General features: G+C 32.0%; 2 protein-coding genes across 2 annotated transcripts; one reads left to right on the forward strand and one right to left on the reverse strand.

Annotated features, from left to right (window-relative positions):
• Positions 1-417: 417 nt before the first annotated feature.
• On the reverse strand, positions 418-1,156 carry LOC109147025. Its single transcript, XM_019294663.1, has 2 exons — positions 1,133-1,156; positions 418-999 (listed from the first exon to the last, which is right to left on the reverse strand). The coding sequence occupies exons 1-2, from the start codon at positions 1,154-1,156 to the stop codon at positions 418-420; spliced, it is 606 nt and encodes a 201-aa protein (XP_019150208.1).
• Positions 1,157-9,115: 7,959 nt separating this feature from the next.
• LOC109147026 (zinc finger BED domain-containing protein RICESLEEPER 2-like) lies at positions 9,116-11,517 on the forward strand. Its single transcript, XM_019294665.1, has 3 exons — positions 9,116-9,121; positions 9,531-11,420; positions 11,464-11,517. Exons 1-3 carry the CDS (start codon positions 9,116-9,118, stop codon positions 11,515-11,517), a joined length of 1,950 nt encoding a protein of 649 aa, XP_019150210.1.
• The last annotated feature ends 15,193 nt before the right edge of the window (positions 11,518-26,710 follow it).

Raw genomic sequence — 26,710 nt, forward strand, 5'->3', positions numbered from 1 at the left:
GCACAATAAATGTCTCAGTTGCCCTCTGAGGGAGCTTTGCAGTCTCAAGAAACTGCTTACAAAATAACCATACTTCCCCTCCCACAATATCCCAATTGTGCTGGAAAAAGCCCGGGCCAAACCCATCAGGACCAGGGGACTTATCAGGGTGCATTTGAAAAGCTGCTTCGCGAACCTCCTCCATACTCAACGGCCTTAACAACCCCGCATTATCCAAATCAGTTACCCTGGTAGCAATAACATCAATCACCTCTTGCACATCCCCATAATCAGGCGAGAACAACTCCTCAAAATAAGCCACCATTAAACCCCCTAACCGTTCCTCCCTTTCCACCCAATTACCCTCACCATCTTGCAGCCTTACCACCTTATTCCTCCGCCGACGGGCTTTCACCGAATTATGAAAGAATCTACTATTCACATCACCCCCTTATACCAATGCTCTTTTGCTCGCTTCTTCCAGTACAAACTCTGTTGTTCAAGCAAAAACAAAAGCTCCTTCTGCGCAGCTGCATAACCACTCATCCCATTCCCATCACGCCGCATACACAGCCTATCCATCTGGCGCTTACAACGGTCAATCCTCCGTTGGAAATCCTTATTGTATTGACGACGCCAACGGCCAATATCAGTGGCACACATACCAATTCTAGAGATAGTATCCAAACCCGCAGACAGGGTCCAGCTCTGCACCACAATCTCCCTCCAAACGTCCTCCCGTAGCCACATGTTATCAAAACAAAACCTTGACCGACTCCTAATCCCAGGCAACACAACAGGAGTTACTAGTAACGGCAAATGATCACTATAAGGGACAACTAAAGACTGCACCCGTACACCCTCAAACAGAATAAGCCAATCATCAGATACGAGAACACGATCCAACTTCTCCTCAATCATATGATCAGTCCCCCTTGATTTTACCCACGTGAACTGGTTTCCACTAAAAGGCACATCATGCAGGCCACAATCATCCACCGCCGCTCTAAAACCATTTATCTGCCATTTGTTTTTGTATTTTTAAAACCTTTATTTGCATTATAGGGTCATACATAACCAACCATCAATATTAGTAATCAATCCAATTCCACCCTACTATCAAACATACACAATACTTTCAATAAACACATACCATTATCAAGTATTTGATTTCCATTCCGATTCTGATTCCCATATGCGAACCAAACACACTCTTATTTTGAAGATTGATTACATTATTTTGTTGGTGGAAAAGAAAATTACTCGAATATTAATTTCATTATTTGGTGAGGTTTGGAATTATAAGAAATAATGAGTATGTATAAAGATCATCATGCCCCTACATAATAAAATGATACTAAAAGTAATAGTAATTTATAAATTAAAAAAATTATAATTTTAAAGTTAAAATATTATAATTATATATTTTATATTATTATAAACAAGCTAAGCACCTTGTGCTCAGATGACATGTAATGATCTCTCTCATGTGGGAGGTCATGAGTGGTGGACTCTGTGTGCTTCATTAGGTTTGAGCATCTACTACAATGTAATAGAGTCTCCACAATAGTCGGTACTTAAGGCAAATGATTCATGAACACAATAGTGTATCAAAATAAGTCGGGCATTCTCACAAGGCAAATGAACACAATATTGTATCAAAATAAGTCGGGCATTCTCACAAGGAAAATGATTCAAATGGATTCCAAAAGAGAGATACAACAGATTATAACAAACTTTCCTCGCAACCAATCTTTAACATATGAATAGATCAAGGTCATAATTCAAGATTATAACAAGACAAAGACTATCAAGAAGGTCCCGCTAGAATCAAGGAATCGATATCAATAGCATAACGAACAACAAATACTCCTATCAATAGCATAACGAACAACAAATACTCTTAGGATTGAACAAATGATTCAAAACAGGAATTTCAACATATATAATTCGTAGGAATATCAAAGAATAAGATTCATAGATGATTAATAGTCCAAAACCGAAGTAGAGAATTCACAAGATATTACAAGCAGAATAATTAATAACCAACAGGGCTGGGAGACGGGGTCAGAGGACCCGCCGTCCCCTACTATGAGTACTAGGTTACCCTAAAGCGTGCTCTAAGGTATGTCAAAGCTACTATAGACTATGGACTATGTTTTCCGAAATTAAACTCAGACAACATTCATGCATTTTCGGATTCTGATTGCGTGGGATATCATGATGACCGCAAGTCTGATCCACTAGTGATTTTTCTATCTTTATTGGTAAAAATCTAATTTCATGGGCTTGCTGCAAGCAAAAGACAATTCCTCAGTTCCTAGATCATCAACAGAAGCTGAATAATTCTACCAAAAAAAAAAAAAAAAAAAAAAAAACAGAAACTAAATACAAAGCTATAGCCGATGTCTCAGCAGGGGTAACATGGTTAGTTGATTTAATTAAAGAACTTGGTCTTACTATGCAAAAACCACCAAAATTTTGGTGTGACAATCTTGGTGCCACCTATTTGTGTTCAAGTCTTGTGTTTCATGCTCGAACCAAACATGTTAAAATAAACTGCCATTTTGTTCGTGACAAAGTAATTACATCATATCAAAGGAACTACAAGTAATTAAACCAAATCTCTACAAGCCACTAACTACAGCAAGGTTCAATTATGATCTAAGGGAAAACTCAATATTCTCTCTAGATCAGAGAACCTTAAACTTGAAGGTACGTATTAGGACTCTATGCTCTAGTTACACTAGAATTCTTTCTCCATCTCTTTCTGTATTATTGTAAATCTACCTTAGCTTTTATAATTTATTAATTCCTAATGACATGACTAAGACTCTTTGTATTCTTATAATTAAATACATCTCTTTCTATACTTGTAAATTGAATTGATCAATTATATAATAAACATCTCTCTAGAAATTCTTGTCCACATCCTCTCAAATATTCTTTTTTTTTTTTTTTTTTTGTACTGAACGAATTTTCTGATCACCTGTGATATCCCATATTTTGTGGGCGCTATACGAGGACTGCATGTGCGTACGGAGTTAATTTTATTAAGTTCTCTTATCCTTATTACCTAATTTTATTTTGGGAAAATGGCACTTCTTCCCCCTAAGTTATATACTTATAGCATTTTCTCCCCCTGAATTATTCAAGTGGCTGTTTTTCCCCCTGAAATGTTAAATGGACATATTTACCCTTAAAATAAATATTTCATTTATTTTCCTTCTCCAACAAATTATGACAATAATTTGGTTCAAACCAAACAAACACTATAGCAACCAAACCGAAATATTCCAATTACAATTTAGAATCGAAACTCGATATTTAGAGTTTATTAAAATTGCGAACCGGAACGGACGATTCATGTACCGAACTGAAAAAAATAAAATATATTTATTGTTGAATTTAGACTATTTAAAATAAAAAATAAAATTTTAAAATAAAGACGGTTCAAAATTGCGAACCGGATCCAGAACCGCCGATTCACGGTTCAAGATCCAATTTTTTTTATTCATAATTTTAATAAATTGAAATCCAAATATTAGGTTCTAGATCTGAATCATAACTGGAAACTTTTAATTCAATTGCTATAGTGTCCGGTTCAGTTTGATCTGAACCGTGGTCATCCTTACGTATACGCGATAATTTGTTGGAGAAGTAAAATAAATAAAATGTTTACTTTAAGGGTAGAAATGTCAATTTAATATATCAGGGGGGAAAAATCAACACTTTTAGAATAATTGAGGGGGCTAATGTACTTACCTAAATAATTGAGGGGAAAAATGGCTATAAGTATATAACTTAGGGGGGAAAAGTGCCATTTTCCCTTTTATTTTATTCCGTAGCTTGGACTCCAAATTTGACCAAATACTATCATAAATCCATTACTATTTCGAACCTACTATGCTATACTCTTCTTCTTCTTACATTCAATATATATATATATATATATATATATATATATATATATATATATATATATATATATATATTATTCAATTCATTGTACTGTATTATATCCAGCTTGTGATCTTCACACCTCTCATTTCTTTTTATCGGCCATCTCTCCCTCCATCTATATAGATAATACATGTATACAATATATATCCATACACAGAAGTACTCCATGATATCTTCCAGTGGCGGAGCCATGATTTTTCTTCAGTGGGGGTGAAAAAGTAAAGGGAAAATAAATTAAAAATGTTCAAATACAAATTTCAAATACAAATAAGATTATTAAAATACAAAATACATTATAAATTACAATACAAGGTTCATGATAAACTACGGGATAATACTCCTCTATGCTCTCTCATATTTTGAAATTGTTGTAGAATTGTTTCATTTGAAACTTGATCAAAAATATATTTTTCATCATACGGTACTAAGCAATCATTTCAACATATGACAAATTAGTAATTAACTAGGGATAATCCACAGTTAGTAATTACTAATTAACATATTAGTAATTCACATAACTCAGCAATGAGCAATTAGGGCAATTGTTAACAGTATATATATATATATATATATATATATATATATATATATATATATATATATATATATATATATTAAAAATCATAAAGAAGTAGTTGAAAGTGTTGAAAACAGCAATAAGGATTATAAAACCATAAAGAAGCAGTTAAAAGTTGAAATTAACAACATGAGATTCAAACCCCCACCAGTTGGTAAGGTCAAACCTCGCATATCAACCAACTGATCTAACATCTCTATTGTTTACTTTTAACTGTTTTCATATATTTATATCCACTACAGGTACTATATATACATATACATATATATACAAGGGCTAGAGGTGGAGGTGGAGGTGGGGTGAGAAGGTTGTGGACGATTAAGGTGATGATGATGAACTAGTTGTCTGGTTCAATTTTATAAAAAAAAAAAATGAAGAATAATGATATTCTGATGATGATGTGAGTAATGGTTTAATGATGATGGCATACGAATGATAATGAAGATGAAATGATGAAATGGTCTGCTAATTAGAGTTTATATTGATGCTTGCGGCAAATAAGCTTAATAATAATAATAATGGCTACCGTATATTTTTTTTTTAATGCTACTGGCTCTATTACAATGTAGTATCTGTTCATATACTTTCTCAACCTACTGAAACACAAAGAACCAATAATGCCTTCACTAAAAGCTCGAACTCACAACCTTCCAAATGGGAGTCCAACCCGAGTACCATTAGACAACATAGTCTTAGTATGGTTACCGTATATAAATTAGGTTTAACTGATTCACAGGTTCTCTATCAAGGGGATTAGAATCAAGGGTTAATAAAGTTTTGACTTTAATGGTAAGATTTTATGTTCACCAAAAATTACCTTTTTCTTGTAAATATTTCATGTTGTGAGAATATGAGTATGATATCCATGATTATATGTACATAAACTATTTGCTCCAAAAATCAGTGCATGTGAACTATGTGTTGTATGATTTTGAGTTATAATGTTCATGTGATCACAAGTGCATTGTAATGTTGTGAGTAGTGATTCTCGAGCTATCGAGAATGGACTTCGTGTCGAGCCCTGTGTGTGTAAATGCTTGGCTTGGAATTTTTGGTATATATATATATATATATATATATATATATATATATATATATATATATATATATATATATATATATATATATATATATATATATATATAATGATCAAATGTGATCAATTTACAAAAAGTGTTATTTTGACAAACTACACTATTTATATATGTGGTGAAATCTTATTATTATTCCACGTTCATATTATTACCAAATAAAGTTTGGAAAAGAAATATTTTGACATGAAAATATCTACTACACTAATAAGAGCCCAAGAGAGTTAGGCCTATAATGGGTAGAAAAAATGGCGGTCACACATTTTAATCAAATGAATGGCTCATATTGATTAAAAGATTGATCAGATTTAAATTTTACACTAAAATTTCCTAAAATACCCACACACCGTTACTAATTCCGTTAAAATTTTAAGAATTGCCGTTAGTTCACCGTTAATTTATTAATTTCAATAAAAAAAAAAGGTCTTAGGTTCGAACCTCATCCCAATCAAAGTTGGCATAATTAGTACTCTATTTTACTCTTATTAAATTACTAGTTCTTTTACGCACTTTGTGCGAATGAGATAATGCCCAATAATTATTTTTAAATAAGTATTTCAAAGTATATCAATGCAATATTATATAGGAGATTTTCATGCATATGTAAATAAATGTTGAATTTGTTTATTTAAATCGGTAATTTAAAGTATATAAATGCAAGATAATATATGAGAGATTGATTATAATTGTCACTAAAATAAATGTTTGCAACTTTGTAATAACGCTAGTCTAAATATTTAGTTTTAAAGCGATAGTCTAAATAAATACTACTTTTGATTTAAATTTCTCTAATTCTTCTTAATTCTTTTTCGGGTAGCATTGTTATTGTTTTCATCTTCAGTACATGTCCTCTTTTTTTCTTTATTGGTAGTGTTTCATGTGCAATTAGGTTACTGGTAGCAACATAGAGGGATTCATCATGCAATGAGATTATGGTGTAAGAAGTTTTAGATTTACCTTGCTGTGTATATGACTGAGATTTTAGTTGTAATATGAACTCTTTAGCGTACAAACACCTATTGATATTTAGTAGTGGTAGTTTTTTTCCTACATGTTTCATGTGTTGTGAGATGTGTGTCTCAGGTTATCATGTGAAAGTATTGAACGAAATATTAATATTTATTATATTTGTATAAAATACTTGGTAAGTAAATAAAATATATATATATATATATATATATATATATATATATATATATATATATATATATATATATATATATATATATATATATATATATATATATATATATATGTAACATGTTTTGTATTATAACTTTGATATTTAATTACAAGATAATGTAAAAAAGAAGACAATGAACAATGTAGTGAATATAATAAATTAATAAATTTGAAGGTAAGGAATCTTTGAATTGTAGAAAATAAAGATAATATAACTAATGAAATTGTATTTGATCAACAACTTTGTAGTTAGGCCGCGCAGGTCTGACAATGATGTAAGAACATTGTTCGATAAAAAAAATAATAGTATAATATTAGTAATGTAATGTACAATTGTACCATTATAAAAAAAATACAAAAAAAATATTAATACCATAATGGCCTAAATCATTCCAATAATGCAAAAGCATAATTGAAATATTAAGTTTTGTTCTAAATAATCAGAAGAAGATTAATTTTTTTAAAAAAACTTAACATAAATTTGTTTTTTAATAAAAAAATTCAAGAAAATCAAATAATTTTAAAGTAGTTCCTGATTTATAATATTTGATGCTCAACTTTGAATGCTATGTATTTAGTCGAGCTAATTATTTGACCAAAGTTTATGTTAAATTTTATATTATATACTTTTTTAATACATTTTAACATATTCATAATATATGTTTAACAATTATGTCAATTATAGGGCTGTGCAGAAACCGAAGAATCCGACCCACCCGCCCGACCCGAAACCCGACGGACCAATCCGTGGAGCGAACCGTATCCGAAACCCTTACCCGATCCGATGCAACGCTAGAAGACGGACTGAAGGGGTTCGGGTGGGAGGCATTAAACGCCACCCGAACCCGTCCGACTACCCGATGAAAGCCTAGGGTTTTTTACGCTACATAAGACGACGTCGTTTGGTGTATGTATATATATCACTCATTTCCAGCAAGCGCAGCCGTGCTCTCACTCTTGACTCTTCTAGACTTCTCTCATCTCTCATCTCTCCAGTCTCCACTCTCGTTCTCTCTTTCGCTCTGGTCTTTGAGAGTTTGAGACTTTGAGTCTTAGACTCTTAGTGTCTTACTCTCTAAGACTCTGAGAGTCTTAGTCTCTGTTTGTTAGTCTGGTGGAAGCCCTCTTCGGAGCATCGGAGTAGCGAGTGGCGGAGTGTTGGAACGGTGGAAGCCCTAGACCCTAGTCCGGTCACCGGAGTCTGGTGGAACGGTGGAACTGTGGAACGGTGGAATAGTTGATTCGAAGCCCTTTGTTCTCGAGGGATTAAATCTGAGAAACGAAGTAATTACTAAACCCTATTTACATTTCCGTTATAGATTATTGTGTATTTGTCTTCTTGATTAGGGTTTCTAATTTTTATGATTATGTGGACTGTGATACTTGTAAATCCGTTGAGAAGTTCCGGATTGCATGTCACTAGTCCTTTGAGTTTGAATTTGTGAATTGTTTGATTAGGGTTTCTAATTTGTAACCTAATCTCAGTAATCTGTGGACTCACTGTACTTGTAAATCCGTTGAGAAGTTCCGGATTGCATGTCACTAGTCCTTTGAGTTTGAATTTGTGAATTGTTTGATTAGGGTTTCTAATTTGTAACCTAATCTCAGTAATCTGTGGACTCACTGTACTTGTAAATCCGTTGAGAAGTTCCGGATTGCATGTCACTAGTCCTTTGAGTTTGAATTTGTGAATTGTTTGATTAGGGTTTCTAATTTGTAACCTAATCTCAGTAATCTGTGGACTCACTGTACTTGTAAATCCGTTGAGAAGTTCCGGATTGCATGTCAGTAGTTCTTTGAGTGTGAATTTGTTAATTGTTTGATTAGGGTTTCTAATTTGTAACCTAATCTGTGGTGGAAGCCATACTACCCTAGCCCCTTGCCATTGTGTGTTAAATACTGAAATCCATATAAATGTTAAGCATGATGGTATTTCTGTGGAAGCCATATAAATGTGGGAGTGTGTCTCACTGTCTTGTACTCATGTGTGAGTGTGTGACTGAAATCCATATAAATGTTAAGCATGATGGTATTTCTGTGGAAGCCATATAAATGTGGGAGTGTGTCTCACTGTCTTGTACTCATGTGTGAGTGTGTGACTGAAATCCATATAAATGTTAAGCATGATGGTATTTCTGTGGAAGCCATATAAATGTGGGAGTGTGTCTCACTGTCTTGTACTCATGTGTGAGTGTGTGACTGAAATCCATATAAATGTTAAGCATGATGATATTTCTGTGGAAGCCATATAAATGTGGGAGTGTGTCTCACTGTCTTGTACTCATGTGTGAGTGTGTGACTGAAATCCATATAAATGTTAAGCATGATGGTATTTTGGTGGAAGCCATATAAATGTGGGAGTGTGTGACTGAAATCCATATAAATGATGAGCATATAAAGTAGCATACACCTACTTAGCTTGAATGCCTGATTATGGATTTCATTGTAAATTGTAAATTGTAATTTGTAAGTTGTTAGTTACTTACTTGTAAATACTTGTAACTGTTGTAAGTTGTAACTGTGAAATTGTAAGTTTATGGATATGTGACCCTTAAATCATTTATGTGCAATTCTGCATACATGATGAAATGTAAAATTCACTGAATTCTGCCTGTTTAAGTGTTTAACACTTTAATTGATACATGTGTGTATGTGCCAATTGACAAAGCCCATTCTCTGTTGATGATTTTGAATGAGTGATTTCCCATTCTGTGTCACTGATACTTTCCCCTTTTTAGATAGAAAGTGTTAGTGGTGGGACTGGTGTTACTGGTGTATCTGGAACCCAACCTGAGTTGGAAGCACCTGCTGTAGAGACTGTTACTCCTCAGTCTCAGCAGCCTTTGCCTCCACCTGTTCCAAAGAAAAGGAAAGAGGTTGAATCCAGGGCTCCATGTTGGGATCACTTTGAAAAGATCAAAGACAGTGAGGGCATTGTCATCAAAGGAAAGTGTATATATTGTGCAAAAGTGTATTGCTGTGAGAGCAAGAAACATGGGACTTCATCTCTAAGACTTCATGTGGTAAACTGCCTTAAAAATCCTCACTCTAAGGAGACAAGGCAGTCCCTACTCACATTCCAACCTGCACCTTCTTCTGCTGGAACTCAAAGTAGTGAAGGAACTGAAGGGGTGTTGGGTACTTGGGTGTTTGATCAGGACTTGATAAGGAGAGCCTTAGCTGAGATGATTATTTTAGATGAACTTCCTTTTAGAATTGTTGAGGGACAGGGTTTTAGAAAGTTTGTTTTAGTTTGCTGTCCTAGGTTTAAAATCCCTTCAAGATGGACTATCAGTAGGGACATTTTCAAGATATTTTCTGATGAGAGGGTCAACTTGAAGAAGTTTTTTAGGACTAGCAGTCAGAGGGTAAGTATCACAACTGATACTTGGACCTCAGTCCAGAGAATAAACTACATGTGCATAACTGCACATTTCATTGATAGTGAGTGGAAGCTGCAAAAGAAGATTATTTCATTTGTTCCTATATATTCCCACAAGGGGGAAAGTATTGCAAAGGCTTTAGAGAGTTGCCTTTTGGACTGGGGTCTAAAATCAGTGTTTAGTGTGACAGTTGATAATGCTTCCAGCAATGATACTGCCCTAGGTTTCTTGAAGAAGAAGTTGGGTTCTTGGGGTTGTACTTCTGTTAGGTGTAAGTATTTGCACATGAGGTGCATTGCTCACATTCTTAACTTGGTGGTACAGGATGGGTTGAAAGAATGTGACAGTTCAGTTAAGAAAGTCAGGGATGCTGTTAGGTATGTGAGGAGCTCACCTGCTAGGTTGCAGAAGTTTAAATCACTAGCTGATCTAATTGGGGTGGAAGCAAAAAATTCTCTGTGTCTAGATGTCCCTACAAGGTGGAATTCCACATATATGATGCTTAATACTGCATTACTGTTTCAGAAGGTATTTGAAGCCTATGATGATCATGACAGTTCATTTAAATCTGATTTGGGTGGAAGTGTACCTGATTTCTTAGATTGGGAATCCATTCAATCTTTGGTTATGGTTCTGAAATCTTTTTATGAAATGACTGTTAGGATTTCTGGATCATTGTATGTGACTTCTAATACCTTCTTCTCTGAGATTTCTGATTTGTCTTGCTTGTTGAAAAATATGGAGGAAGCTACAGAAGATAGTGTTAAACTGATGGGTAAAAATATGAGGGCAAAATTTGATAAGTATTGGGGTGAGCCTGAAAAAATGAATTTTTTGATATTCTATGCAAATATCTTAGACCCCAAGGACAAAATTGAGTATATGCCCATTCAGTTTAACCAGTTATATGGTGAGGAAAAGGGTAAAACAATGTTTGATAAGGTGATTGTTGGCCTTAAGGAGTTGTTTGAAGATTATGTTGCATGCTTCCCTGTCCAGTCTGTTGAACAATCTGAAAAATTTTCTCCCTCAATAACAATATCTGATTCTGTTTCTGTTGGGAGACCTCAATCATTACTGAAATCTCAGATTAAGAAGCAAAAATTGGTGAGTGGGGATTTGTCTAGGAAAAAAACTGAGTTGGAAGTGTATCTCTCTGAGGTTATTGTGGATGAGGATGATTCATTTGACCTTCTAAGATGGTGGAAGCAACAATCTGAAAGGTTCCCTGTCTTATCTAAAATGGCAAGGGATATTCTAGCTGTTCCAATATCAACTGTTGCTTCAGAATCAGCTTTCAGTACAAGTGGAAGGGTACTTGATGCCTTTAGGAGTTCCCTAACTCCTAGAATTGTTGAGGCATTGGTGTGTGCACAGGATTGGCTAAGGTTAAGCAACCAACCAATCTCAATTGAAGAAAATATTGAAGATGTTGAAAGGATAGAGAAAGGTATATACTTCTAACTGTTTACTCAAATGATCTGTTTACTTATTTACTTATTTGATTTGTGATTACTTATTTACAATTTACTTATTGAATTTCCATTTTGTTTTTGTACTGCAGAGTTGTGCTGCACATCCAGCACTGGAACTGGAATGCCTACAATTGTTGTATGTTTACTTATTTACTTATTTGATTTGTGATTACTTATTTACTTATTTGATTTCATGATAAATTTATGCCTCTATATGACTGTATCAGTGTATCATGTATGTGTATCAATGATTCAAATCAATGTCCCAAGTGAGGCTGGGAAATTGGAACTGGAAACTGGAAACTGGAAAGTGCTCATGGCTAGGTAACATTTTAAATGTTGCTGCCATTGAGCTCAGGTATCAGTATAAATAGTTAAATACTGTATAAATAGCTAAATCTTCTGAGTTCTGACTCACTATACTTATAAGTTATACACTTATACCTGTATAAATGTTCTTTATTGTGCTATGATGATGCTTCCACCAGGTTCTCTGAATATATAGAATTGGGTTTGGTATGTTGCCTATGAAGTGTGGTGTATGCCATACTCATTGAGTAGTGTTCCCCCAATCCTAAATTGATATGGAAAAAAAAAAATATCTGAGCACTCATTGAGTCTTTGCTATTTAAATATAATTCATTAGTTGTCTAAGCATAAGTATTATTCTGCTATGATGATGCTTCCACCATTTCTCTGAATATATAGAATTGGGTTTGGTATGTTGCCTTTGAAGTGTGGTGTTTATGCCATACTCATTGAGTAGTGTGCCCCCAATCCTAACTTGATATGGAAAAAAAGCTATCTGAGCACTCTTAGAGTCTTAGTCTTTTACAGTTTCAGTTTGTGTGATTGTGTCAATTCTAACTAACTACAAATGTTTTGAACTTATTGTGTTTTTATGTGTTCACTTATCAGGAAGAAGAATAGACATAGAGTACTCTATATTATATTAATCATATATTCATATATTGCTTTTGGAGTTTTGGATATCTGGCTTTCTTTTGCTGATGTGCTGACTGCTGATTTGAGAGTGGAGACTGATGCAGTGCTGCTGTTGCAACTTGCCTGCTTGGAGTGCTTGCTATGAACAATTATAATTCTCTTTAATTTTGTAACTTCTAACTTTCTAAGTTGTAACTAATCTGTTGAATGTAGATTATATGTAAGCTAATTTGTATTTTGCTCATTATATGTTTACACTTTTATAAGTTTACTTACGTTATTTACTTAATTTTGTTGTTAAGTAGTTAGTAATTACTAGCTAGTGGCTTTTAGTACTTAAGTAGTTCATTAGTTAGGTACTTAGGTGTTCCATCATCCATGAATAATTGAATTTTTAAATTTTTTACATTCTCATAAAACCGATTTACAACTCGGATATCCGACCGATCCGAACCAATCCGAAAATAACTATAACCGATCGGATTGGTCAACAAAAAAAAACGGTTAGGGTGATCAAAAGACAAATCCGAAATCCGGCCGGGGGTCTCATTCCGCAATCCGAACCGTCCGATCCGTCCGACTGCACAGCCCTAGTCAATTATACTTGGGATGAGGTTCGAACCTAAAAACTTATATAAATTAAGAGTATGTTAAGAATAATAAATAGTTAACAGAATATATGTTTAACAATTATGTCAATTATACTTGGGATGGGGTTCGAACCTAAAACCTTATATAAATTAAGAGTATGTTAAGAATAATAAATAGTTAACGGAATATTCCGTTACTAAAGTTTAAACTAACTGAATTTAGGGTTATTTAAGGGAAAAAAATAATATAATAGAGGGTAAATAAGGAAAATCATTAAAAGATACTAAAATCAAAATAATATGAACCATTCATTTTAAGAACATGTTTTGTATTATAACTTTGATATTTAATTACAAGATAATGTAAAAAAGAAGACAATGAACAATGTAGTGAATATAATAAATTAATAAATTTGAAGGTAAGGAATCTTTGAATTGTAGAAAATAAAGATAATATAACTAATGAAATTATATTTGATCAACAACTTTGTAGTTAGGCCGCGCAGGTCTGACAATGATGTAAGAACATTGTTCGATAAAAAAAATAATAGTATAATATTAGTAATGTAATGTACAATTGTACCATTATAAAAAAATACAAAAAAAATATTAATACCATAATGGCCTAAATCATTCCAATAATGCAAAAGCATAATTGAAATATTAAGTTTTGTTCTAAATAATCAGAAGAAGATTAATTTTTTTAAAAAAACTTAACTCAAATTTGTTTTTTTTAATAAAAAAATTCAAGAAAATCAAATAATTTTAAAGTAGTTCCTGATTTATAATATTTGATGCTCAACTTTGAATGCTATGTATTTAGTCGAGCTAATTATTTGACCAAAGTTTATGTTAAATTTTATATTATATACTTTTTTAATACATTTTAACATATTCATAATATATGTTTAACAATTATGTCAATTATACTTGGGATGAGGTTCGAACCTAAAAACTTATATAAATTAAGAGTATGTTAAGAATAATAAATAGTTAACGGAATATATGTTTAACAATTATGTCAATTATACTTGGGATGGGGTTCGAACCTAAAACCTTATATAAATTAAGAGTATGTTAAGAATAATAAATAGTTAACGGAATATTCCGTTACTAAAGTTTAAACTAACGGAATTTAGGGTTATTTAAGGGAAGAAAATAATATAATAGAGGGTAAATAAGGAAAATCATTAAAAGATACTAAAATCAAAATAATATGAACCATTCATTTTAAGAAACAATTAGTACCGACATTTTTTTTTGTTCCAGTTAAGGGCCTAACATTATTCGCTCTTATTAGATTTGTAGATTGTAGATGTAGATATATATAAATAATAATTTAGTAGTTACAACAAAAAATAATACATATGCATTTCTTTAATTTAGAATTATGTGTTCACAATGTCTTTATTCAAAAAAAAAAAAATATTCATTATCAATAAATTAAATAAGATAAATTATTTTATTAGTTATATTGTCTTTATTTTTCTTCAATATAAAAATTCTTTATATTCAAATTTATTAATTGATTATATTCGCTACATTGTCCTTACAATGTCTTTATTCAGTGAAAAACAAATTATTAAATATCAATAAATTAATTAAAAGAAATATTTTCATTAGTTATATTGTCTTTATTTTTCTCAAATGTAAAAATTTTTACATTCAAATTCATCAATTGATTATATTCACTACATTATCTATAGGGATGGCAATGTGCCCCGTACCCGTTGGGGATCCCCGTCCCCGTTGGGGATGGGGACGGGGACGGGGAAAAAATTTGGGGATCGGGGACGGGGATGAGGAATTTTACAAATTCCCTGGCGGGGACGGGGACGGGGAAGTGGATACTCCTCCCCGCCCCGCCCCGTCCCGTCCCCGAATAATATATATATATATATATATATATATATATATATTAGTAATTAGTAATTAGAAATTAAATTATTAGAATTTCTACTTCTGGATGTCGCACAGCTAAGTCATATACTCATATTTAAATTTTTCATCATTTAAACAATAAGCATAAATCATATTTTGTGTACTGTGTATTCATTATTGAATATTAAATGTTAAATTTGTTGTAATTCGGCCTATCAACTTGTTAGTTCTCGCGTGATAGTTGTACGGTAACGCATCGATTGTATGTATGAAGAATATTGCAATATGGAATGGAAGAGTAGAGAGAAAAATATAACACAAGAATGTTGAACTCAAGAACACAAGTTCTCACTTTCATTATGCCTTGAACATGTATATATATACATCCATATAACCCTTCATTTTCTATAACATAAATAATGGAATAAATATAAGGCAAATGAAAGGTCTTGTGATAATGGCCATAATAATAATAATATTTATAACACTCCCCCTTGGCCATTATCAAACTATACTCATGCCTCGTTAAAAACCTCTCTAGGAAAACCCAGTGGAAAAAACCTAGACGAGGAAAAGAGTACACGAAGTATGTCAAACAATGTGTTGCACCGGTTGCCTCATTAAAAACCTTAGCCTAAGAAAACCCAGTGGGAAAAAAACTTAGCTAAGGAAAAGAGTACGACCATAAGCCTTCCGGGCATAATCTTCAAAATTCTAAGGGTCTTCAGGACTATCCACTCAAGTGCACCAACATCGATTGCCTCATTAAAAACCTTAGCCTAAGAAAACCCCGTGGGGAAAAACTTAGCTAAGGAAAAAAGTACAACCATATGCTTTCGTAGCATAATATTCAGGATTTCAAAAGACCTTCTAGATTGTCCATTCCAGTGTAGCTAGGGGTTGTCGCTCCCCCTGAAGATAACAATCTTCTAAGCCTATGCATCCCAATTTTAGGCAGAGACTTAGTGAACATATCTGCAAGATTGTTCACTGGGGTAAACTTTTTCAAAAATAATTTTACCACTCTTCTAGAGTTCATGTGTGTAGAAGGACTTAGGTGCAATATGTTTTGTAAGGTTCCTCTTAACCAACCTATTACTTGCTTGTGCAACACAATCTTATTTGTCATCATATGGGACATTGGGGGTAAAAATATAACATAACTAGTTTTGGACTTGGCATCATAGGGATCAAATAAAAGAGACATTGCCCAAGTAGCCCATCAAAACCACATATTGGTTTCTCACATAAACGTCAAAATCTTTGTACATCGAAGGTGCTGGAGGATATGTTAAATACCATTCCAATTTTCATTGTAGGGTGAAGCACTAAATGTTGCTAGCAATTTCATCGCAAATTCAATATCAGGCCTGATGCGATTATGGAACTTCTAGTTCAATAATAGTGCTCCAATAGGAATGAAGTAATGGACTTCCAGTCCCTAAATATCCTCATTATCATCTTCGAGTCTAAATGGTCTTTTATCTACTTCAAGAGATTATTGGACAACCGTTTGTGTGATAAGTAAATAATACTTATCCATATAAAACATCTTCATGACATTTTTCAAGTAGGCTAACTGGTGTATAAAACTTCTTCAAGGAGAAACTCGATCTTCTGGTCGAGACAATACTTGGATTTCCAAGTCTTTTATTTCAAAAACTCCGTCTTTCGGCATGAGCTGATATCACCAAGCTCTCTATGTGTTCAATGATATTTAAACCATCAATATCGACTATGATAATAAACAAATAACTCTATTAGCAATTCTTTAACGAACACATAATGGTACATATTTGCATATTCCTTCTTCGGGAGGAAAAATACACAGTCAACTCAATCGTTCAATATGCATTCCTTCTTCAGGAGGAAAAACACTCAGTCAATAATATTCAATTCTTACAAAGACTTTAGCAATTTAATGATACACGTTGCAATTCTCACTTTCCACATTCCAAAAGTGTTGAATCCATCGGGGATTTACAAATAAATATTAGCGTCTAATTATCAGTAAATTACAGTCACGACGTTCATCAACTGCATATCTAAATTCATAATTCACTGCCAATAATGTTAATTTGCGGAACGTAATGCCATATGTTGTGGGAGAGAATATTTGATCAAAATTAATTCAGGGTCTCTGCGTAAACCATTAAGCTACCAGTCTCGCTTTATATTATACCACCATATTGTTTGTATTTCTCTTTCGTACAAACACCCATTTGTAACCTACAGGGTTAACATTAAATGGTGTATGTGTTATAAAGAGAATACAGTTTTAGCGAGCTGAGCTGTACATGCTTTAATTGCTCCGTTATACATAAAAAATACCAAGGCACAACTGGTGCCTCGCTCTGGATCCAGATTCTCATATAACGAGAACAATTTGTAAAGGCAATTCTGTTGTCGACAACTATAACATTTTTCATAAATCTCTCCCATATATATAAAATAATGGCAATTTCTAATTCAACCAGACTCTAGACATTTCCCAAAGATATTTTTATCTGGTCGTTCCGCATCCCCAATATTATGATTTTGGGTGCACCTAAAATTTTACTGGGGTTTTCGCCTTCTGAACGAATGTCTTCAGGACATACTTCTTTAAGCGATTTCAAGAGTGACACCATTTTCTACTAGATTTAGCTTTCCGCGGAGTATACCAACATGTCTCCACGCTTCTGGCGTCAAGGAGCATTGGTAGATACATATGGTCCAAGTTGGGGAAAATATGTAGGACCTAGTCACTCTTTTTATGATCAATATATATATTGGCAGATTAATTATCTTCTGAACTTCTAGTTCAGTTTACTTCTTCTGAACTTCTAGTTCAGTCTACCTAGTACGTGGATTTAAATATTGAAGATCTTTTTCATCAATCATCCATAGAATTTCTCAGCATTCTATTAAATTTGAGCTCTTATCTCCCCCTAATGCCGTGAAATGATCTTCATAAAGTGTGCAATCAGCGTACCTAATTATATATTGATCCCTTATCATGGGCTCTAAGAATTTAAATAACAGACGAAGGTTTATAATCAACATATACATGGCCACAAAGGTACGCTATGGTGGTGATATAGGAAAAAGACTGCACACTGTGAATAAAACGCAGATGGGAAATGTTTGGTTTTATACCACGTACTAGGTTCTAGGGGAACAATTATGATATGCAGTAGGTGAGATTGTGATAACCACAATAGCATATAAAACTGATGTCCCCAACAAGAAAATATATAATCAGATATGAAAGCATACATATCAAATGATATTATAAGGGTACACAACAATCATAGGGAAGCTGTGAAGCTTGTCAAATAAAATAGATCTTCAAGATCTCCCAAAAATCCTTATCCTCAACTTTACATTAGTTCACTCACTGGTTTGGGAATTGCTTTGTGCAAATTCACATGATATAATTCACTCCCCCATTTGCTTCGGGCAAACTAATATGAAATGATTTATTCCTTCGTTTGCTTCGGGCAAACTGATATGATATCATTTTCTTCTATCTTTCAAATTAATAACATATAAATCAATCATATCATGTAAGGCATAAGTCAAGGATCATTCTTATAAAGGGGTATAGTATACTACCCCTTAAATAACACAAAATTGCACTAAGCCATACTCGGAGATGGATTCGACATTTTGACATCTTAAATTTAGTCAAAAGATTATTATCATAATTTATTGATAATAGCAATCCTTCTGGGATTGATAATAATTCAATTTTGAATTAGAAACCAGTCAATTTCATACGAGAATCATGTTGCATGCATGAGAAAATTTTTTCATAAATAAGCATGCAAACTAAAGGAGTAACTCCGAGAAGTAAACTTCCTCCGGAAAATAAAGTTCCAGAAAGTAAAAAACATTCGAAAAGTTAAATTTCAAGAAGTAAGATTAGAAAGTTAAGCTTATAGAAGTAAACTTTCCGAATAGTCACTTCGAGTAGTAAAATTAGCAGGGAAAAAGTGAAAAACAGCAAAGTAAAATAACTTTGCATTCATAATAATTTGCGTCCAAAAATAACTTAACTTTTCGAATATTGCGGTCATGAATTAACTTTTCGGATGCTTCAGGCATAAACTAACTTCTCGGATGCTTCAAGCATAAGCTAACTTCTCGGATGAATCAAGCATGAGCTAACTACTCGGATACTTCATGCTTCAGGCATGAACTAACTTTTTTTTTTTTTTTGGCCATGAATATATTTTCATGCATTGTTCAAAACATTATCATGACACCAATCATTTCTTCATCAATACCTCGTCATTTCATTATCATCATTTATCGCAATATTTGCTTCAGGCAAATTAGCTAGAATCATCAAGATGAGGTTCATTCTCCGATGACCAAATGCTTTGATGCGCGGCACGTAGGGATCAATGCCCTTCAGACCCAATTGTTAGCAAACCTGCTTCTGGCTAGGATTTTGCCTCGATGGGTTTAGTCGTCCTTGAATATCTTGATCACTTTGTTTCTTATTCTAAGCTCGAAACTCATACCACACCGATTATAATCTCGACTGCAACCCCTTATAAAGTTACTCAACTAGGTAACATTATGTGCTTCAAGCACCTGTGGAAAATCAACCAGACATGCACTTTTGATCCTTCATCAACAACTAGTTATGATTCTTAGCCACAAGGAGTGCTAAAATCAGCTTAGGATACTTCGCATAATTTGTTGTCTTGTACTACTGCTGGAGTACAAATTACTCGCATGAAAAGTTGGCAATGTCTTTTCAATTAAATATTTATTTGAAACTTCTTGTTTAGAGTTTCAATTGCGAGACTATTTTGTGCATAGCTGAATTATAGTTAATCATTGACTTACATTATAATCTCAAAATTAAACATGAGATTAAACTAATCAAAATGTGTCTTGGGGAAGAACATTTGATGACTTTTGGTCGGAATAGTCCTTCAGGGACTTTCATTAATGCAAGGGGTTCTTTTTCAATCAGATACTCAATTTTAAGATCGTGGTTCAAGTGGTGACATATGAAAATGAAAGCTTGTGCCTTCTGGACATCGATGCTCTATGACTTAGCAAAAAAAGTTTGGCTCAATTCTCTGGATGCCAAATAAATTTCAATATCTAGAACCCAACAATTGCTTCCTTCATAAGCGAGTTCAATAAATTCACATTTGACAATGGAAGACGTAATCTACAAAACATATATCATATATTCTCATATACGTTCATAATATCACATGTTTATAGAAAAATAAGGAATTTAACATCTTCTAGATGCAAAACGAACTTTCCGGGATGAAGTCAAAATATAAAATCTAAAAACAAATTGATCTTTTGAATATACACAAATTTAAAACTGAAATGGTGCAACACGAATCGGTGAGGCAAACACCAAATTGATGCAGCAAGCATCGACTCGTGTTTATAGCATCAACTCGTGCTACAAGCAACAAGGCACGAATCGGTGCGGCAAACACCGAATTGATGCAGCAAGCATCGACTCGTGTTTATAGCATCAACTTGTGCTACAGGCAACAAGTGGTGCTTCACTCTCCAATACACCGAATTCATGCTCCCAAGTCATCAATTAAGCTTTAAAGTCTCACTCACTCTTAAGATTCCACAAAATAAACTTTAACAATCTTAATTAAAAATCATTCATTCATTGCCTAATTAGGCACAAAAATGAATTGCTAATCACATGCACACGGCATACCATAAAAACATAATAATGCACTATAGCATAGGGTATATAACATACAAAGTATGCGAAATGAAAATAATATGTATACATACATTGCATCTTTATACGAAAAGCCACTTCTATTTACACAAACATATATATCACATGCTTTTCTTTCAATTTGAAGAATCAAAAATAAAATTGAAAAAATATATAGGAATTTACACAATCATATATATATATATATATATATATATATATATATATATATATATATATATATATATATATATATATATACAAACCAGTATGTGCAATTCATATTTCAAATTTTAGAATCAATATGTATCATATCAATCATGCATTTCATAATCATATCAAGAGGTGTAGAATAAACATGTGCCATATAAAACATGTATTATATGAATCCTATGAACATGCTTACCTAGTATAAAAACATTTATTGTAACAGATTCAGGCATACCGTTCACCGAAGATTACGATAGAGACTCGTGCTGATAACGTGTTGTAATTCGGCCTATCAACTTGTTAGTTCTCGCGTGATAGTTGTACGGTAACGCATCGATTGTATGTATGAAGAATATTGCAATATGGAATGGAAGAGTAGAGAGAAAAATATAACACAAGAATGTAGAACTCAAGAACACAAGTTCTCACTTTCATTATGCCTTGAACATGTATATATATACATCCATATAACCCTTCATTTTCTATAACATAAATAATGGAATAAATATAAGGCAAATGAAAGGTCTTGTGATAATGGCCATAATAATAATAATATTTATAACAAAATTAAGCATAAAGCATATACTTTCATGCTGATATTGTGTATATATTTGAATATATTATATATTATTTCAAATTTTTTCTTTTTTATTTTAGAAATTGTACTAATTTGACACTTTGGGAACTTTTCCAAATCCCTACCGGGGACGGGGGCGGGGATGGGGAGTGGGGACGGAGTCGGGGTAGCGGGGACGGGGACAGGGAGTATACTCCCCGCCCCCGCCCCGCCCTGTTGCCATCCCTAATTATCTATTATCTTTTTTGTGCACTATTTTTCTAATTAAATATCAAAGTTATAACATAAAATAATGCTATATATTTATTTACCAAGTATTTTATTAATACCATGAAAAAATTAAAAAAATATATATATAATTAATAAAGCCAACCATATTAACTACTTGAGAGATTTTGTGACAAAGAGAGTATTCAAATTACACAACAAATTGAAGTGAGAACTACCTCGCAATGTCCTTGTTTGACAATCAGCAGTTAGCGGTTAACGTTAGCGGATTATACGAACGGATTTGACCAGCGAATTTATTTAATTATTAACATTGGGTAGAAAAAATGACCGCCAAATTATTAAATCAAATGAATGGTTCATATTGTTCAGGTTTTAATTTTTTTCTTTTAAGATTTTCTAATTTATTCTTAATTATATAATTATCCATTTAACTTTTCCGTTAATTCACCGTTAGTCTAATTCTAATATTAAAGTCTAATATAGAATTATGACTACACCATTAATTCTAATATTAAAGTCTTAATAGAACTTAACCACAAATCCTAATGTCGAAATCTCCTCAAACAATATTAGTATATATTTCATATTTTATGTCCTAATTTTTATTTGTTCTCCCTTATGTCCCGTATTTGGTTTCAACCATACCTATACAACTATTTTATTGACAATTATAATCAATATTGACTATATTATCTTGCATTTGTAAACTTAGAATTACCTATTTAACCCGCACGGGCTTAGCTCAATGGTTTAGTGGGTAGTATTTGGGATAAGAGACCAAGGTTTGAACCTCGGCGCCGGCAATGCGGGAATTATGTCCAAAGTGGGCAGATTCCTTGTGCGTACCAGCATTTGGCCCCGTCTGCTGAACCATTGAGTCACCGTGATTTACAACTTCCCACAATGCTCTGTCGGGTCGAAGTGTGGGGGGACCCTTGGGGTTGGGGACTCAACCTTTAGGAGAAGAATTACCTATTTAAATACGCAAATTCAACCTTCAATTATCTATGCATGAACAATTTCAATATAATCTTGCCTTAATATACTTTAAAGTACTTATTTAAAAAAAAGCATTGGGCATTATCCCAATCGCGCAATGCGCGTAAAAAACTAGTATATACATACATATCTTAGTCTTGGAGGATGGTGATATTTGGTGCTGGTGTGAGCCGGAAAACTCACAACCTACCGACTGGATTTGGTCATTCTACCGGAGTGAGGCAGGAGAACTCACAAAAATATTTTTATTATACTGGAGTGAGCCGGGAGAACTCACAAATTTGAAATTTATTCCTCAGTTATGGAAATCGGAGTGAGCCGGTAGAACTCACATTGGAATTCTAAAATTATTTTCATGATTGGCTTATGATACCTCTTCTGGTTATGTCGAGAGCTTAAAGACTCTACACTTGGTATCTACTCCTCCTTGATAAATATGATATATTTTGAAAAAATGACGTGGAAAGTTTTGAAAAATGATTATATATTAAGTAATACTTGAACAAACTCTACTATGTTAATTGTACAAAAGTATATATATATATATATATATATATATATATATATATATATATATATATATATATATATATATATATATATATATATATATATATATATGGTTTGCGAAAGTATAAGAGTATATAAGTATTTTAATTTGAAAATTATATAAAATCCAAGCCTATATTTTACGGGGTGAAATGGAACTTACATAGCTTATGCTAATTTTGTTTGTATTCTATTTTTGTGTTAAATGATTCTTTACAGGTGAACATGAGTAGGAATTCACAACGAATTCGAGATGGGAATGGATTAAGTCTTTTTAAGAATATATATTTTGGAGTTTGATGTATTTTGAGAAATTTATTGTTGTATAGAAATTAAATTTCAGTTTTATGTATTAAGTTGAATGTTGGTTAATTTAATGTTTGTTGTAAGTAGTAGCCTTAGCGTTTGGTATAGGAGAAATACATGAGCGTGGCAATAGCACACATTTTCATTTGATTAGTTAAAGCTTCCGCTATGATTTTAGTAAATTGTAAATTAAGAAAAAAAAATTAAGAAAAATTTGGATATGAAAAATGGGGGTGTTACATTAATGCTCCTATCTTCTTTTATCCTTTCCCTAGCCTTTTTATTTTTCAAAACAGTAAGGATGAATTGAATGAGGTGGTATCCATATATCCTCTCTCACGTACGGAAAACGACATGATATACTGTAATTAACAATGCATGTCTCTGGTGTTCAACAGAATAATGTAGACATGCTCAATAGCTACTGCTAATGTCGTCCCACATTGCTTGCAAAGAGTGAGCGCATGCCTCAACATCAACCTAATAATAAAAGAAATTAGTCACAGATTAAAATAAGATTTTTAAAAAAGATTGAAACTGTTAATCTGTTATTATCCAATAAAATTGAGAATGGTGATCACCAATGTCTAGCTTGAATACTTTCTGCAATATGTGAAAATTCAAGAGAAACAACTATAATAGAAAATAGTTAATAAATAAATATAAAAAGAAACTAAAACATGGATATAGCATTTCTTTACTTCACCTATAGAAACTAAAGTTAATAGAATGATCTTCCTCAATCTTCTGTTTCAATTTTGGTGATGGAGTGTTGGATTTTGGACTATATTTATAGGTGATTTAGGAGTGTTTGAGTACAACATGAGTTGGGAGATTGAGCTTGATTTAAACTGGGAATTAAGCATGCATGTTTTTAAGGATTTTTTATTTAAATCTTAATAATTTAGTCATGCAGTTGAGTTTTAATGGGAGTTTGAAATTTAGTAAACTTAACGGAGAATTAATAGAGAATTATAAAACTAATAATAGAGAATATAATTTTTAACGGGAAAATGAATAATATAATATTGTTGAATAGAAATATGAATTTTAATATTGTTGTATTGGTAATATTATGTTTGACTATTTTACTACTCAATCACCCCTTTTTGAATGACATATGTTCAAATATTTTATATATATATATATATATATATATATATATATATATATATATATATATATATATATGTTATAATAACGATAAAATTAACCATAATTATAATATATGTTTGCTTCCTATTTCTAGTATTTGTACTGCCAGATTTATTTGTCACGCACGGAGTATTATAATAGTGTTTTAATATTGTCTATTGTATTACAAATAGGAATTTTAATATACAATTATAGTATGAATAGAAAAGTAGGGAAGAATATATATTCTATTAGGAATTGTATTACGCTATTTTACAATATTAGAATAGAAATTTTAATGTAGAATTATAGTACGAATAGAAAAATAGGAAAGAATATATTCTATTAGGAATTGTATTACACTATTTTACAATATTAGAATAGAAATTTTAATGTAGAATTATAGTACGAATAGAAAATTAGAAAATAATATATTAAAATTTGAGAATTTTGGGCGGGAAGTTAAGTTGAGGATTTTGTTTTTATATATAGTATAGATAATAATAACAATATTATTATTATTATTATTATTATTATTATTATTATTATTATTATTATTATTATTATTATTATTATTATTATTATTATTATATTAGGAATAAGGGTCAAATAGGCCATCGAACTGTACACGAGAATGCAATTAGGCCACAGAACTTTAAAAACCTACAATTAGGTCCATAAACTAACCAAATTCATTCAATTTTTCCATTTTACAGGTTTCTCAGGTTTCTAACAGGTTACTCCTCCACCTAGGATGCATATGTGGCATTTTAAAAAAATTATTTATTTTTAAATTAGTTTTTTAATATTTAATAAATAAAAACTAAAATAATTTTATTTTTTTAAATAAAATATTTTGTTAATTTGTTTAAAATTCGCAAATCACCAATACAAACTAATTATTTTAAAATTCAAAAATCACCAAATCACGATAGTTTCTATTAAATAATTTCTTGATTTTTTTATTTGTTCCTGGCCAAAGCATATTACAAAGGAAAATAAAGCAGTAAAAGCAATATATTAGAAGCAGTAATACTATTAGTAAATGTATCATATTATTAAACAAAACCATTATTAGTAGTTTTAGTATTAGTATTAGCAGTAATATAATTTATTGTTTTTAAAAAAAGAAGCAGTATTAGTATTATTAGCAATAAAGAATTATCAGTAAAGAAATAAAAAAAAATCAACAAATTATTTAATCAAAACTATCGTGATTGGTGATTTTCGAATTTTAAAATAATTAATTTGTATTGGTGATTTGCGAATTTTTTAAAAAAAAATTAACAAATTATTTTAGTTTTTATTTATTAAATATTAAAAAACTAATTTAAAAATAAATAATTTTTAAAAATGCCACATATGCATCCTAGGTGGAGGGATAATTAACCTTTTAGAAACTTAAGAAACCTGCAAAATTGACAAATTGAATGAAATTGGTTAGTTTAGGGACTTAATTGTAGGTTTTTTAGATTCAGTGGCCTAATTGCATTCTCGTGTGCAGTTCGATGGCCTATTTGACCCTTATTCCTTATTATTATTATTATTATTATTATTATTATTATTATTATTAATGTCCCTATATGTCTTTTTACATTTAATCGCTAATAGTAAAAAGCTAATTTTACTAAACATCTTTTTATAAACCGCTAATGCAATCCGTTGGTCAAACCCGCTAGCACAATCCGTTATCCGTTAACCGCTAACCGCGGACTACCAAACAAAGCCGCAATGTATAAATAGGAAAAGGAATCCATCTTTACGCAAATAAATTAAGAAATTCATATTTATGCAAATAAACTGAAAAAGGCATCTTCAAAAATCACTATTACGCAAAATCTGCGTGTATAAAATTCAAATTATTATTATTATTTGTGTAAAATCAATATTCAAATTGTTATTAATTGTGTAAATAATAATTAATATATTAT

This window comes from Ipomoea nil, unplaced genomic scaffold (genome assembly GCF_001879475.1).
Source record: "Ipomoea nil cultivar Tokyo-kokei standard unplaced genomic scaffold, Asagao_1.1 scaffold1971, whole genome shotgun sequence".
In the NCBI taxonomy this organism is placed as follows: domain Eukaryota; kingdom Viridiplantae; phylum Streptophyta; class Magnoliopsida; order Solanales; family Convolvulaceae; genus Ipomoea; species Ipomoea nil.

What these genes read in the sequence shown, in the direction of transcription:
- LOC109147025 (XM_019294663.1), bottom strand. Translation starts at nt 1,156, where the DNA reads ATGGAAATCAAATACTTGATAATG. An exon ending in AAATCAAATACTTGATAATG is followed by an intron (nt 1,000 to 1,132) that starts GTATGTGTTTAT and finishes AACAAATGGCAG; the next exon opens with ATAAATGGTTTTAGAGCGGC.
- LOC109147026 (XM_019294665.1), top strand. An exon ending in TCCCTGTCTTATCTAAAATG is followed by an intron (nt 11,421 to 11,463) that starts GCAAGGGATATT and finishes CTGTTGCTTCAG; the next exon opens with AATCAGCTTTCAGTACAAGT.